This window comes from Canis lupus, chromosome X (assembly GCF_011100685.1).
Source record: "Canis lupus familiaris isolate Mischka breed German Shepherd chromosome X, alternate assembly UU_Cfam_GSD_1.0, whole genome shotgun sequence".
Lineage (NCBI taxonomy): Eukaryota > Metazoa > Chordata > Mammalia > Carnivora > Canidae > Canis > Canis lupus.
The window spans coordinates 38,419,026-38,435,638 of record NC_049260.1 but is presented as its reverse complement, the minus strand read 5'-3'; the positions used below and the strand labels follow the sequence as shown (position 1 = coordinate 38,435,638).

The window sequence follows — 16,613 nt, the reverse complement described above, 5'->3', positions numbered from 1 at the left end:
CATCTGATCTGTTTCTGTGAGTTTGGTTTTTTGAGATCCCACATGTAAGAGAGATCATACAGTATTTGTCTTTCTCTGACTTATTTCACTTAGCATAATGCCCTCGAGGTCCATTTATGTTGTCACAAATGGCAGGATTTCCTCCTTTTTTATGTTTGGATAATATTCCTTTGCGTATGCGCATGTGGCATCTTCCATATCCATTTATCTGTTGCTAGACGCTTAGGTTGCTTCTATGTCTTGGCTATTGTGCGTAATGCCGCAGTGAACACAGGGGTGTGGGTATGTCTTCGGGACAGTGATTTCATTTCCTCTGGATATATACCCAGAAGTGGAATGGCTGGATCATATAGTGGTTTTAATTTTTTCAGGAACCTCCATACTGTTTTCCAAAGTGGCTGCCCCATGCATTCCCACCAACAGTGAATGAGGGTTCTCTTTTCTCCACTTTCTTACCATCGATTTGTTATTTTATTATTTTTATTTTTTAAAACACGAATTTGCTCGCCATCCTAATGGCACAGGAGCCATGCTAATCTTCTCTGTATTATTCCAGTTTTATTTTATTTATTTATTTATTTTTAAAGATTTATTTATTTATTTATTTATTTATTTATTTATTTATGATAGAGAGAGAGAGGCAGAGACACAGGAGGAGGGAGAAGCAGGCTCCATGCTGGGAGCCCGACGTGGGACTCGATCCTGGGATTCCAGGACCGCGCCCTGGGCCAAAGGCAGGCGCCAAACTGCTGAGCCACACAGGCATCCCCTTATTCCAGTTTTAGTATATGTGCTGCTGAAGTGAGCACTTGAGTGATTATTTTAATGTGTAATCTGGAAGCCCTGAAAGTTTTATTATCCCCAAATTATGTTGCCTTTCCATACACATATCTCCTTAAGATGGTCCCTAGGAAGTGGTATAGAGTAGGGGTCAGTAAAATGTTTTGTTATGGATCAGATCATAAATATTTTTGGCTTTGTAGGCATTGGGCCTCTGTTACAACCACCTAGCTCTGTCATCATAGTGTGAAAGCAGCCAAAGAGTCCATAAACAAATGTGTGACTGTGTTCCAATAAAACTTTGTTTATGGACATTGACATTTGAATTCCATACAATTTTTTACACATCACAAAATAATATTCTCTTGATGTTTCCCAACCATTCAAAAACGTGAAAGCCATTCTTAGCTCATAGCCCAGACAAAACCAGGTGGCTGGCCATATTTGATCCACATGCTATAGTTTCCTACCCTTGGTATAGAGGCTTTAGTGACTCTTAAGTATTTTTCAGAATAATACTTGACAATTATTGTTTTCACTTGAGAGGTTTGAGTTTAGTAACCATAGATTATTCCTATGGCTGAATATAATTTCAAAAGATGGACTTTCAAAGGTATTCCTCATATATACAAGGAAAAATCTGCTGCTCCATCATGTGTATAGAATGTGGGCACTACCCATGGCTCCTTTTTATTTCTGCAGGGAGAGCAGACCCTGGAGAAGTTAAGTTGGGGAAAAAGTGGTGGGAGAATGTTGCAAACATTTGAATAAGATGCGGGCTAAACATCGAAGTCCTATGCGAGGGGAAATACTGAATCAGGAGAACTGGTGATGAAAAATGATAAAGGAAACATGTAGTAAGACCAGAAGAAAGAGATGAAAAAGCCTCCAGAATTTGATAAAGTTAAATGGGATCAGATACAATTGTAGAACATTTTGACGTAGACAGAAGAAGAGTTTTGCTCTATTTGTAAAAGTGGTGAAAACATATTAAGAATTATATAGAATACATAGAAGGTTGTCTTGGCCATGACATGAAGGCTTTTGCCTTTTTTTTTTTTTAAGATTTTATTTATTTATTTGACACAGAGAGCTCAAGCAGGCAGAGTGGCAGGCAGTGGCAGAGGGAGAAGCAGGCTCCCCACTGAGCAGACAGCCTGCTGTGGGGCTCAATCCCAGGACCCTGAGATCATGACCTGAGCCAAAGGCAGATGTTTAACCCACTGAGCCACCGAGGTGCCCCTGGCTTTTGCCATTTTAAGAAATAATCCTTGGGGCGCCTGGCTGGCTCAGTTGGAAGAGCATGTGACTCTTGATCTCGGGGATTGTAGGTTTGAGTCCCATGCTGGGTGTAGAGATTAGTTAAAAGGAAAATATTTTTTTAAAAAATCCCTTATTTTTAAGGATTTTAGAGTTCTGTTTTTTAAGTTGTAGAACTGATGGTTCTACAACTGGTTAGAAATACTGCTACTTGTGCCTCATCCTAGACCTGTTAAGGCAGAAACTCTGGGGGTGGTAGGACCTGTACTGTGTTTTAATCAGCCTTCCAGGTGGTTTTGATGCACACCGGGCTTTGAGAACCACTAATTCCAATCACAGAAGAGGGACACTAACTCATACTCAATCCTCCTTACAGATAAGAGTTTACAGGGCAGGACTTCTGATGGATACTTTTCACTAACTGCTGCTTTTTAGGGCAGCCACCCGAAGGAGGCAGGCAAGAAGAATGTCCCTATTGTAAAAGGAGAGGGAATTTTTCTTATAAGTAAACAAGATGAAATATGATCTAGGGTGTTGCTCCTGGAACCCCGGGAAGGGGGGAACAGCTCCTTGTGGGTCGTTGCCTTTAGTCTCTCTTTCTGTCTACACCACATCAACTTGCCCACAGGACACTGACTGTAGACAGCATTCCACCTTCTTGTCCTGCTGCCCTGGCTGGGCCATTGGTGGTACAGGCACAAATGTGTCTAATTTTGGTTTTTTCTGTCCACTGCTTGTTCCATGCTAGGAATACACTTCCCTCAAGCTCCTCCTACACAGTGACCTTGTTTCCATAGTAACTGGCACATTCAGCTGGAGATTTACACATGAGTGTGAATAACTCAAGGTTTTAAAACTGTGAGAACCTAAGGAAGATGATCTCAGAGAGCATGCAGAAATGGGTTCTTAATGCAAGTACACTGTGGATTGAGATGTACGGTTGTGTGTGACATATGTTGGTTATATGTACGTTGCTGTTAAAAACTTCCTGGGTACTAACTGTTGTATGAGGTTAATGGTGATCAACTTTGAATCGTTTGAGGAGGAAATAGTTCCAAATTAGAGCACATCAGGTTTTTGATGGAACAAAGGCCTTCATCTTCTGGGTACAAATTCACTGTGGTGGCCTGCTGAGCAGATTGTCTAGTCTGACTTGGGAGAACCAGAATATCTTTTCTGGCTGCACTGGTGGAATTACTTTGTTCTGTGTGTACCCATAGTACTCTACTGGTCATACCTTTAGGAGTAGTAGTAATAGTAGTAGTAGTAATAGTAATAATATTACCACTACTAACAAGCAGTTTATGGTTATGGTGTGCTAACTACTTTATGATACTTGAGCTCATCTATTCCTCAAAACAATCTCATAAAGTAAATAATACTGTGGTACCCATTCCTCACATGAGGGAACTGGGGGGTCAGAGATGATACGCAATTTGCCTGAGCTCACACAGCTAATTTTTAGTTGAACTAGAATTTGAACCCAGAAAGGCCTGTCTCTTGGAGCTTACTTTCTTGCCACAGAGCCTGAACTTCCCACAGTGTATGGCAGTTACTTGTTTATGTAATCGTGGTGTTCCCCTGGTTCAAGAGCACCATGAGGGCAGGGACTGGCTCTGCTGTGTCCCTCAGAGTTAGAACAGCGCTGGCTACCTTCTTGGAGCTCATTAAATATTTTGTCCAAGAAGAGAAGCAATGGATAAATAAGTAAGCAAATAGAATAAGCTTCACCCTTCTCATTCTTATGGATAGAAGAGACAGATGACTTCCCACCAGGAAGGCTGTTATCCCAGAGTTGTGCTATTCATAGCTATAGAGCATCCAAAAATTCATGGTTTAATCTTAATCTCTGCCTTGCTTCAGATGTTGTCTACCTGCTGTCACCATCAGTCATGCTGTTTTCTCTTAAAAAGTTTTTTTTTCTCATCCATAAAAATAAGCCTTCATCTCTCTTCCAACCACAAGAATACAGCTCTTGCTGTTTTTGTGGTCTTCAGGGGTTACATAGCCCTGAGCGAGCCATTCATTTTCTTAGTCAACAAATATTCACAGAGTACTGTGAATACCTGTGTGCTGAACACATCTAGGGGCTTGAGATCCATCAGTGAATGAAACAGACACATAACCCTACTCTCATAGAACATACAGTCTGGCTGGGGGAGGCAGACAGTGCATGCTACAGATAACACCTAAGGGCATTCCAGAAGTATGGAGAAGTGTGAGAAGAATAAGGAGGATCTGGCAGGGCAGGGCTGAGGAACACCCTCGGTTTCATTTTTAAAAATAGTGTGGTCTGGATGGACCTTAGCAAGGAAAGGAAACCTGTTGTAGGCAGAAGGAGCAGTTGGTGTAATGGTCCGGAGCATGAAGCAGGCCAACATGGGTAGAAGACGTGAGTAAAGGGCAACAGAAACAGATTAGGAGAGGTAGTGGGGGATCAGATGCTACAGAGGCCTTGAAGACCATTTTAAGGATTCTTTTGACTTTGAGTGATGAGTGGAGCGGTTGAGAAAGACAATGATGGGAGTTAGAACTAGTTCAGAGACTACTACAGTGGTCCAAGAGAAAAGTTAGGATGACTTGGATCTGGGTGGGTGCTGTGAAAGCGATGACACATAGCAGATTCTGGAACTATTTTGAAGGTCGAGCTAATGGGATTCCCTGACAGCTTTGGACATGAAATCTGAAAGAGAGGCATTAAGGATGACTCCCAAGGTTTTGGCCTGAACAGCTGGAAGGATAGGGTTGCCGTCTATGGAAAAGACTGTAGATAGGGCAGGTTTAGGGGCACCTGGGTGGCTCAGTGGAGCATCTGCCTTTGGCTCAGGTCATGATCCTGGGGTCCTGGGATCAAGCCCTGCATAGGGCTCCCTTCTCAGAGGGGTGCCTGCTTCTCCCTGGGCCCCTCCCCCTCACTCATGCTCGCTCTCTCTCTCTCTCTCTCTCTTAAATCTTAAAAAAAAGCAGGTTGGGGCAAGAACAGAAGTTTAATTTGGGCACAAGTGAAGTGTGAGATGTCTATTAACTATCAGATGGAAATACTGAGTAGAGTTTGGGAGAAAGATCTGAGTAAGAAATAGAAGTTTGGAAGTCCTCAGCATGTAGGTGGTATTTAAAGGCTTTTTTTTTTTTTTTTTTGTATTTAAAGACTTGATCCTAGAAGAGATCATCAAGGGAGTGAATATACACTGAGAAGTGGATGACCAAGTGATTCTTTTGGAGTACTATGTTTATAAAACAACAACAACAACTCATGTATAAGTGGACCCAGGCAGTTCCTTGTGTTGTTCAAGGGTCAACTCTATGTCATAGTCAGTTATGACAAGTAGCTGTAGGTGTATGTGTTTGAACCTGTCACTGTCCCAGAAAGCCATATGGAGCGATATGAGGTGGTATAATAGGAACCAGAGAAAATGCTAGTTTTTTGAGTGTGAGGAGTATTGTGATAAAAAGAGAGTTTAGAGAATTTTGATATTAGCTTACTAGTCAAGGAAATAGCTGAAGATACTTGCAGTGTTTTTCAAAGTATGCTCCAGGGACCACTTCATCAGAATCTCCTGGGAGAGCTTATTAAAAATGCAGGTTTCTGGAGATGCAAGCTAACTACTGAATCCCTATCTCTAGGGGTAGGACTGGATTCTGTATATTTAACAAGTTCCCCAGGTGACTTTTAAACACAACAAACTTTGTGAACTGCTGCTCTAAGATTTTGTTTGAGTAAATTATTCCTGACTGACGAGCTCTCCAGAACACAAGACTTAGGTGAAAAAATGGCATTTTAAATGTGAAAAACCCATGCTTAACATACACACTTCCAAATGTATGTAAGTTTTAAGAAGCTACATTTACAGTAGTGTTCATGTGGCCTGATGTTAAATCTTCCTCAGTTGTTTCAGTGATATTTCTGGCGCCTGTGAAAGTTAATGGGTCCTTCTTGAGACAGGGGTTACCAAATCTGTTGCTTATAAATCCAGTTAAGTACCAGACAAGATGGCTGACAAGGTATAGCTGCCCCCATGCTTTCTGAGGTCTGTCTGAAGCCAGAGAAAGTAGGAACTAAGAAGACAGAGCTTGTGGAGCCCTGGCTGTTTTGCCCTCGGTTTTCTCTGAGGCTAGCCCCCCAAGCTGCTACTTTAAATCTCCCATGAGGCCTTAAACCCATGTAGCTGGGAATCTTGGCACCATGCTTTTTTAGCCCTACTTCCTTGGGCAGTTGGAGAGGGGGACAGAGAAAAGCAAGTCAGAAATACAGGTTCTGTTCTGTTTTGTTTTGTTCTTATTGTTGTCGTTTTGTTGTATTTTCATCGCTGTGACCACAAAGAAAGAATGAACTTAGGCATAGGAGAATCTGAAAGTGAGGGCCTCCCTGCTTTGAGTCGTGACAAGGAAGTGATGAAGTCCATGGTTTATTTTACTCTGTGCCTCCTTGGGGTAATGATTTTCATTACCAAAGCCCTCCCCACAGGTTTAGTATTTTACAAAGGCCACCATTTACTAGCTGATTTCCACAAGACATGCTTCTGCTGATGGACCATAAATTAATTTCTTCAGTGACCAGGCAGTCAACTTTGGGAACTTTGCATTCTAGAATTTGATCCCTTCTTCAATCTTTCAGGCTATTCTATTCATGTGTAGAATTCTGAGTGCAAATTTGAATCTATATGGATCTTCTAACCACTTCCTGCAAACATTTAGCGAGTATTTATAATGTAAAAAGTACTTTGTATCAGACAATGATTAATAAGGCACCATCCTTGCCCTGGGAAAACAGACCAGTAATAGCCACTCACAATATGGGTTATAAGTGCTATGAAGGAGTAGGTCTGTAATATTTAATACAGCATTTGAAAAGGAAGAAGTAATTTTTCTCTTAAAGAGAGTTGAAGGGATGCTGGAGAACGGGGGCGGGGTGGCTCAGGGAGGAGAGGATGTGGGGCTGGAAGGGAGCAAGGAAATGGGCCTGAGAATGTAGGAGGTGAACATGGGGGAAGTGGCTCCAGGCACCGGTGGGGCACATCCTCTTGCTGCTGGACCAGTAAGGGCCAGATGCCTGTCCTTCCTGCTGATGTGATTGTTGTGGTCGCTGACCAGCCTCGTGAGTAGGAAACAGCTGTTCGATGTAGCTGGTTTGAGGAGTGTGTTTATGACCTTTGTTTTGGGTACATTTTCCCAGTGGGTTACCCTGGACATCTAAAGAATAAGAGATATTTTAATAAACTGAGAATAACTCCTCTTCATGTAGATTTAGAGCCTTAAGAGGGTGGTTGAACTTTTTCAACTTTAGAGAGTGCACGCTACTATCTTAAAACCATAGCACACCTGGTGGGTAGGGGAGGTGGGGGAAATGGGTGAAGGTGTCAAAAGGTACAAACCTGCAGTTATAAAATAAATCCTGGGGATGTAATACACAGTATGGCGTTTATAGTTAGTAATACTGTATTGTGTATTTGAACGTTGCGAAGAGAGTAGATCTTAAAAGTTCTCATCACAAGAAGCAAAATGTATAACTCTATGTGGTAATGATGGATGTTAAATAGATTTATTTCAGTGATCCTATCGAATCATGTTGTACACCTGAAACTAGCATAATGTTGTAAGTCCGTTATACCTTAATGAAAAAAAAAAATAGCACACCTTTTGCAGGTTTTTTTTTTTTTTAAACATTTGTAATAAGGCTGTAACCCTCATTTCTCTTCATTTAGCTATGGCAACATAAGCAATACACTCCGGTTTTTTGCAAAACTCATCACACACAAATGTGCGGATGTGGACAGGATGTTTGTTATTTCATACTTTCTCAGTGATGACACGATCTCAGTGTTTGAACCTATAGAGAGGAATTCAGGTAAGAGACAGCTCTTACAGCAATTTTCTCAGAACAAGTAACTGTCTTTCTTTTGAAAGTTAGAGAGTGTGGTCTGATTTTATGGCCTAGATGACTAAGATGGTGGCTTTCTTTTCTCTTTTCTTTTCTCTTTTCTTTTCTTTCTTTTCTTCTTTTTCTTTTTTTCTTTTTCTTGTAACCACTGGAGTTCATTTTATAAAGATCTCTTAAATGGGAACCCAGACTTGTAAAATGATGAAAGAGGAACAGTTTGGTTGGCTCAGGGCTAAGGGACTCTGGATGCCTCCTCTTGGCTGTGGCCTCTGAGGTTCCTCTGTGGAATCCGGGGGTTTCAGAATCATGGTCTGTCTACCACCAGTTCCCTGCAAAGAGAGCAAGACAAAGGAAATCTCTATTTTGGATAGTACCACTTACAAAATGTTTCCTTAACTATAAGACAATCCCAGATTAACAAATTTTAATCTTCAGAGTCTGTATTCCTCTGGTTTGTCTGTCGAGGCTCATGCCAAAGTTCCAGCACTCAGGCCCACAGAATGCCTTGCTGTGGCGTGCCGATACAGTGGACGTTGCTGAGGAGAGCCATTGATTTTGACTTCCTGAATTATGGAACTTTAGGGCTCTGCTCTTTGTCCTGACATATTTAAGACTGTTGTCTGTGCTGAAGACACTTTTGGGAAGAATGGTCAGTGGTGTGCTGGTGAATTGGCTCTCTGAAAAAAGTTTTAAAAGCCCTGATCTATAACACTTGCCAGTTGTCACAGTGTAGATGCCTCACCATAGTCCATTTCAAGCAAGTAACACTAATGACTGGCTTGCAAAATCCCTAAAAATTTAGGTCAGCTCTTACGAGCTGATGGGAGCCACTCTGTGCACCTAAGTCAGGCTGCATAGTGATTTCAGTAATGAATCAGATCATAAAATATGAAATCAAATAGGAGTAAATAGAAAGTCATGCTCTTAAAGATCAAAAAATCAACTCTGGGAGTGCCTGGCTGGCTCAGTCAGTAGAGCGTGTGACTCTTGATCTCAGGGTCGTGTGTTCAGGTCCCATGTTGGGTGTGGAGCCTACAGGAAAAAAAAAATCAACTCTGTACATCTAAGAATAGGGAAAATTATGGCCAGATGACAGCCTTTATAAAACAAGGTGATAGAAGTCAATTACAAGCTTACTAGTAATAATAGCAGCCACGATTACGTATTGTTACCTTAGAAAAGCTTCATGACATTAAATTATGACATTAAATTTTGTGTTAGTGTAGATCCTCCAAGGGGTGAGCTCCAAGATGGGACTGAATATACAAAAGATGCATTAGGGAAAATGTTGGCAAGGGAAATTGTGGAAGGAGCCAGAAGAGGCCAGGAGAGCCGTTGGACTGCTGTGTATATCTGACTCCTGTGAAGGATAGCAGGAAGGAAGGAAGAAAGTCTTAGATTGCAGGGAGAGTCTAATCACATTTAAGCAAGGCTGACCAGGAACCCAAGAGCTGAAATCACTAGTTCAGGAGCCTCCATCTTGTCGGAATGGGCCTGCCTTGGTATTCTTGCCTTATCCAGGCATTTGTTGGCAGCAGCCTGTGGGAAAGCATGACCTCAGTCCAAATCCAGGGATAGGTGTCAGAGCATAACCACTAGGACCTTTGTCACCTGTGTTCCCCACAATAGGTGATCTGAAAGGCACATTTCATCACTCCTTACAAATTTTATTCCCATTTTACCAGTGAGTATTCAGAGGGATTCCGAGAGATTTAAACTCCTAAAGATCATCCAACAAGCAACAGAGCCAGGATTGGCCTCCAGCTCTGTTTGGCTCCAGAGCCTCTGTCTTTCCACCACCTCTAGTTTTTGAATGTGGCAGGGGTGTGATGAAGCTGACCCCCAGAGCTCATCTGGCTTCAGGTTATATTCAGATGGCTGAAGGTTTCAGTTCAGTATCAATGAAAAGATACTGGAGATCCATCTTCAGTTCTGCTTGCTGCTTTCCAAGAGGCAAAAACAAAACCAAAACCAAATAAACAAAAACCACCCACCCAGATAACCCACGAAAGAGAGCAGATGGAATGGTCAGAATTCTGGAAAGCAATAGATAGATATTAATTAACAGATATTTAGCCTGTAGAGGAGAAAAAGTTGTGGGACTCGCAGATTTATCTTCAAACCGTTAAGTAAGCTCCTTTCTAGAAGGAAGGCATCTTAATCTTACACTTAATCTGAGTGTTGGAATAAATTTAAGACCTCATCGGGGACAAGAAGGTGGAAATAAGCTCAAGTGGGCAATTTTCCACGTGGTACTGTTCAGACGTGCTCTGAAGCAGAGTATCTTCCTAACGTCCTGGTTCTCTGTATGCTGCTGGGCATATAGCAGGCGCTTACTGTTTATTTAAGTGTTTGGATTGGGAAGGGAGTAGAGAGAGGAAAGAAAAGGCTGGAATGCCATACTTTTTTTTTTTCTTTACACATTCACCTAGGGAGCCTATTGTTCCCCCACTGCCTCATTCTTCCCTCAGGTCTGAGAAGAATAGGCAGTGTGAGTTCACAAGCTCACTTGCCTGGCCTGTGTTTGAGCATGAAGGAACTCTAAAGGCAAGTTGTATGGTTCTTTGAAGAAGAAAGGCTACTCATTAACTTTTCTCTTTTTCTATAGGGATTACTGGTGGGAAGTTCTTGAAAAGAATTCGTGTTAAGAAGCCTGGACAAGAGGTCTTTAAAAGTGAACTATCTGAATATATCAAGGCCGAGGAGTTGTATATTGGGGCCACAGTGAACGTGAATGGCTACCTGTTTCTTTTGCTCAACGCCGACGAGTATACCTTAAACTATATGGAGACGAATTCTGACATGGTGAGCTGTGTAATTCTCGACTTGCCCCTTAGTGCCTGCAGTCTGTGTTTTTCTTTCTCCAGGCCTTTTTGTCTTCATCCTGCCACCAGTTTTACATTGTGCACTCACACATGTGGCCATGAATAATGGATCTGCGCGAATAATGGATCTGGCCCCAGGTCCCGGTCTACTGTTTACCCGCAGGGTCCTCGGGGCACTGCCCAGCAGCACAGGGGTGCCAGGCACAGGCAGGAGGCAGAGCCCAGGGTTGAATCAAGTTTCCTGGTTTTTTTGCTGACGCTGACAGTGCTTTCATAAAGAAATTCAGCAGCTATAGGAAAGGAAGAAAATCTGGTGCCACACACTGTGCTGTCCCTGTTAATTGGCACAGGCCTACACGGAAGACCAAGCGCTAAACAAACAGAAACCCCAAGGGAACCTGAGAATTGCTGGGCTTGCAGCTTTCCATAACAGGAGCTACCTGAGGCCCGAATAAGAGTTCAAGGACAAATTGGCAGCAGTGAGCTCAGAGAATTTTTTTTTGTTTGAAACAATATGGCAGATGGGTACTGTTCCTAAAAGCACTAGTATGGTGTTGCTGTTCTGTCAAACTAATGTTTCGATAAAATCTTGAGTTTTTTAAGTGTGGACCGGTTTGGTGTGCAAACATGTACATTTGAGAGATATTGCCTAATAGTGAAAAATCCACCTAGAAACAATTATTTTTTTTAAAGATTTTATTTATTCATGAGAGAGACAGAGAGCGAGGCAGAGACATAGGCAGAGGGAGAAGCAGGCTCCCTATCAACCGCTGAGCCACCCAGGCATCCCTAGAAATGATTTATTTTAAAAGTCTGCCTCTAAGTAATAATATTTATGTGCCAATTATATCTATACTTCTATATCTATATATCTATATCTATACACAGTACCAGTTCTGTTTCATTTTTATATAAAATGCTCAAGGGTAAGTTGCTAAGATCAGTCTCTCTGTGTTTATCATATCATCCTGTCTGGGTCCTCTGAGCAGCAGGTACCAAGGCTGAGTTAAATAAACAAGGGATGTCCTGGGAGAAATGCATATGAAGGATCAAAGAGGAGGGAGCAAGAGTAGGTGGGGAGCCTGAGATGTAGGTCTGACTCCTGAGAAAAGAGAGGGAAGGAAGGAGAGGTGGGTGCAGGAAAGGCCTCAGGACAAGGAAGGAGAGGTGGGTGCAGGAAAGGCCTCAAGACACGGTGCAGCTCTGAGAAAGTGTCAGTCAGGCCGATGGGGAGGTGGAGCCTGGGAGCAAAGGCTGCTCACGGAAGTGCCGGAAGTGCCATGTCAGGCTAGAATGGCTCAGCTCTGGTGCCCCTGTTGCACTGTCGTTGGGAGGAGAACAGCCTGGGCAGAGTATGGCCGAAGGTATGGCAGGTGGGGGCCATCAGCTCTTCTCTGCAGCCTCTCTGGATAGTAGGCCCAGACAGCACCTTCCAGCGCCGCTGCACCGATTGTCCTTTCGCAGGGTTAGGACTTGGGCTTGTCGTAAAACCGTGAACTGGTAGCCCTTCAAAAGCACTGAATTCAGTCAAGAGGTTCAATAATAGGGCAGTTAGATTGCTGGAGACCAGCAGGCTCGGCTGGGAAACGTGGCTCCACGCTTCCTGGCTGAGAGGCTTGAGACCCATATTTTCCCTGAGCTCCACTTTGCTCATCTCTACACAGCTGACCCGTTTCAGAGAATTAACTACGAAGAGGAGATGCAGTAATGTGTGTGAAGCACTTAGCTCTGGGGGGCCCATAGCAAGCTTAGGGTACAATTTGCAATAGCTATTGTGAATTAGGACTCGATTTTCAAACACAGGGTGAACCTATGTGTTAACATCCGTGTGTGTGTGTGTGTGTGTATATGCATATACGTACTATATATGTATATATGTATTGTAGGTGTGTATTATATATGTATATATGTGTTATGTATATACATGCAAATGTTAACATACTATATATGTTCTCGTATAGTTTATATAAATAGTGTGTGTATATGTATATATATATGTGTCTATTTGATATGAAGGGCTTTTCTCCTTTCAGAAAGATAAAAGCAGGGTAGGACATTATCTGGTATTAGCATCTCAAGTGAAAACTGCATTATTTTAAAACTACCCTTAACAAGGGCTTTCTAAGCAGAAAAAGATTAATACACTCTTTTTTTTTTGTTTTTTTTTAAGAGATAGAGGCACAGAGGTAGAGTGAGATAGAGAATATTAAGCAGGCTCCAAGCCATAAACTGAGCACGGAGCCTGATGTCGGGCTCGATCTCACAACCTTGAGATCATGACCTGATCTGAAATCAAGAGTCAGCCTCTCAACCAATTGAGCCCCCCAGGGACCCCAAGATTAATATACTCTTTAATATCTTTGCAAAAGAGCTAATAGATCCAATCACGGAAATAGATGAAAGGCAATGCGGAACGGTGGGGCGGATGGGGGTCTGTGATAGGTCTCAAACCCCCTGGTGGAAGAGAGACCTTTATACTAAATTAACATCAATGTTTTTAATCTTTCATGTGTAATCTTCTCTCTCTCTCTCTCTCTCTCTCTCTCTCTCTCTCTCTCTCTCTCTTTAAGCTCTTAGCTGTAATTATTTACAAGCTTATACTTTACTGGATTGAGTAAGCAGTATTTTTACAGAGTCTAAAACCTAATCACATGGTAGGAGACAGGAACTGGGGGCTGCCAGAGAGTGAAGGTCGGGGATTCCAGTGCATATGGATCTCTTGACACCCAGCTGTGCTCTGTTCAGTGCATCATCTGATGGCCAATAGTCCCCAGGGGGGCCCACTCTTGAGATCGGGAGAAAATGAGGGTCCACTTATCCAATTGTGAATCCCCATCCTCTCCATTAGGGTCTCCCAACATAGTCCAAGGGTTCAGGTGAGAAGGCTGAGGGATTGTTTTCTGATTCCTGCAGTTTACTGTCCCTTAAGCTCATTTTTCTCAGATCTGGGCCTATGCTGATGTTGCTCTTTGTCCTAAACTGCAACTGAAGAGATTTAATTCTAGTGGTATTTCCTCTGCGTTGGTCTCTATGGACAGCCATGCCCAGCTGTGCTCAGGTTCAGAGTGTGAAGTCTCTTTGCTGGCCATCAGAAAGATTGGGCTCCCTATGTCTCAGGCATGTTTTAATATCCTTCCTTTCCTTTCCCCCTTCTAGTTTCCCATGAGCAGCATTGAACTTATCTTACAAAAGCTGAAAGAAGAAGAATCAAAATCCAGAGAGATCAAGCAGGTATTTACAGCCGCTGACTGCAAGCACACAAAGATGGTGGATTATAATACATTCAGGTAAGCCAGATGCTGCCAGCAATACTCTGTTTTCCCTTCAAGATTGTCTAAAGAGCAAAGAACAATTTCTTCCATAGTGCTGCCTAACTAATTTACTACATGCTTTTTATTAGGACTTGACATTTCTTTGTGTTTGTACTACGTTGTGATCAAGTTCGGCCCATTTCTGGTAAAGTTTTTTCATTTGCATATAAAAGAAGCTTATAGGCAAGAACAGAGAGACAAAAGCATAGAAAGTCAGTTCTCCTGGTCTCGTGAATCATGGTATTGAAGGCTCCAGGAATGCTGGGAGGAGTGCATCCGGGTGAGAAAGGCAGAAAAAAAATGCAGCTAAGGGCACCCTTCTGAAATCTGGGGAACAAAGGGAGAACAGCTCCCTAGGAATGTGACCCATTTGGAGAAGACTGGAAACTTCCCTGATTTTTCAGAGAATAGGTGATATGTATGCATCTGGGTGTAGGTGTGCTTATACACATCTGTGTGTTTTGAAAAACAAAAATACAGAAATCGAAAGAAAATAGATGACAGTAGTTAGAACTCTAATAAGAAATCATGAGCTTTGCTGTTTTTTCTCTAAGGTAGAGTTGAATTCTGGGACTGTCCAGTGGCTGACCTGGGCAAATTGCCAAACAGTGGAAACACAGGGAAATTCAAATTCAGGATCTAGTACAATTGTGAGACTTCTTAGCCTGAAAACAAAGTGAATGGAGTGTTCAGGAGAATGTAAATTAAATCATGGATGTGAGGACAAAGGGGACTTTCTCTTTAGGCTGAGAATTCTAACTCCTGAAAACAGTAGTGGCCAAGAGCTATATAGGAAACTTGCTGGAGTCAAGATGTGGGCTGACCAATGAGGAATTGACCTCAGGAGAGGGGGGCAGGGTGGGGCTGTGTTTGAGGGGGTGTCTTTCCAACTTTGTGTCTGGAGTTGCCTGTTCCATCAATACCTGGTGACTTGAGGCCACCATCAGGCCCGAAGTATACCCCAAACTCATTTGTTTTAACAAAGCTCTTTTGTGTCTCCAGAATGTTCTTTTGAGAGAAACAGGACATATTTTTATTGTTTCAAATTGCCAACCTTCTGGGATCAATAAGAATTTATAGCTCTTTGTTATTGTTCATGGTTGTACACATGTTCATGGCCTTTTGGAAAATACGTGGAGACAGAGGAAAGAGCAAAGACAATTGCTCAGGCTGGGGTCTAATGGCAAGCAGTGGAGGAGGAAACAAATTTCCATCAGAAATGAGGGAGTGGTTTCATTTTGTTATTTTGTGTCCTTTTACAAAAGCATCCATTGGCCAACACATCAGTGCAGTCTGTTGGAAACACTTTAGGGAGTTTATGGGACTTTCTGGGAGGCACGTAGGCCGGGCAGGAGATCCAAGGAGGAAAAGTTCTCTGCAGATGGAGGCCTGACCCTGACTGTGGGTGGAATAAAGGGCCACCAGGCTGTGTGATTGAGGACCGCCTTAAGGCAGTGCCTGCTCAGAAAAAACCAGCCCCTCACCCCCATCTTTAGGCCCTCTGCTGGCCAGGAATTCCTTAAGATGGAAACCAGATCGGGTCATGCCCAGCCTGCAGAACCCTTCAGTGGCTTTGGTGCAGCCGGCTGAGCCCCAGTGATGTGACTCTGTTTGTGTTGCCAGTGTTAATCACTTCTTGTTCCCCAGCCTTGGCCTCTGGCCCTGCTGGCTGCCACTCAGTTTCCCAAATGTGTCAAGCTCTTTCCTGCCACTGAGCCGATGCACACACCCTTCCTTCTGCTTAAAATGCCCACACCCCAGTCGTTTCTAGGGCAAATTCGAAGGCTCACCTTCAATGGCACTCCTCCCAGCCCACTCCCCAACAGAGGCTTGCTTTCTGCTTCTCCTGCCTAAAGTGGATCACTCCCTGTTATCTTTAGCCTTTTGTTGCTCTTTTTCACAGCATTTAGTACATCTTGCAATTGCTTTATTGAGACATTGGTGCCAGGGGCATTTGCACCTGTGTGTCTCCTGTTCGAACAGGAACGGCCTGAGGGCCAGGGTCCTCCTTGGAACTGTTCGAGGGCCCATCCCTGGCACCTAGCCCTGGGCTCAGTGACTGTCTCAGTTTCCAAATGGAATGAGGAACTGCTAGAATTATTCTTGGGCAGGGGTGGGGGGGTTGAGTTTGGAGGTGGTGGTATTGCCTCCAGATGAGAGTGTGGGTCAGAAGTCAGGACATCCTGGTCTACGTGACATGTTGGGGTCAGGCACTGTGCTTTCTGTCCTTGGCCCTGGCTAGTGGGGTCCCTAGCTCAGAGTCTTCACCTTTCTCTCATGCTCCTTACACCCTTTCCCCGGGGAAAGGCAAAGGAGCCATACCGCTGGATGCCGTCACACCGCACCAGGTTTAGCACTGGGTGCTCTCCCTAGCTCCTGGTTTCCTTTTCTTTTAATTTTCGTGTGCGTGTTCGGTGTACTCTGGCTCTTCTCACCTGATCGTAGCCTCTTTGAGAGTAGGGACCCTTGCCTTCTTTTCTGCTTTACCCTTCCCACTTCTTACAGAGCCTGACAAACAGTAGGATCTTAATGAAAATTCATTGAGTGGCTACATCTTAC

At 43.2% G+C, this 16,613-nt stretch overlaps 1 protein-coding gene and 1 pseudogene across 2 annotated transcripts in view; one reads left to right on the top strand and one right to left on the bottom strand.

The window, feature by feature from the left end:
* The window catches only part of EFHC2 (EF-hand domain containing 2), a 195,308-nt gene that overhangs the window by 100,909 nt on the left and 77,786 nt on the right, over positions 1–16,613 (top strand). For both annotated transcript variants that reach the window (XM_038587226.1, XM_038587227.1), the window contains 3 exons: positions 7,743–7,885; positions 10,527–10,723; positions 13,900–14,030. In XM_038587226.1, coding sequence (XP_038443154.1) covers positions 7,743–7,885; positions 10,527–10,723; positions 13,900–14,030 — 471 coding nt within the window. The remainder of the gene's footprint in view (positions 1–7,742; positions 7,886–10,526; positions 10,724–13,899; positions 14,031–16,613) is intronic.
* On the bottom strand, positions 477–570 carry LOC119868636 (annotated as a pseudogene).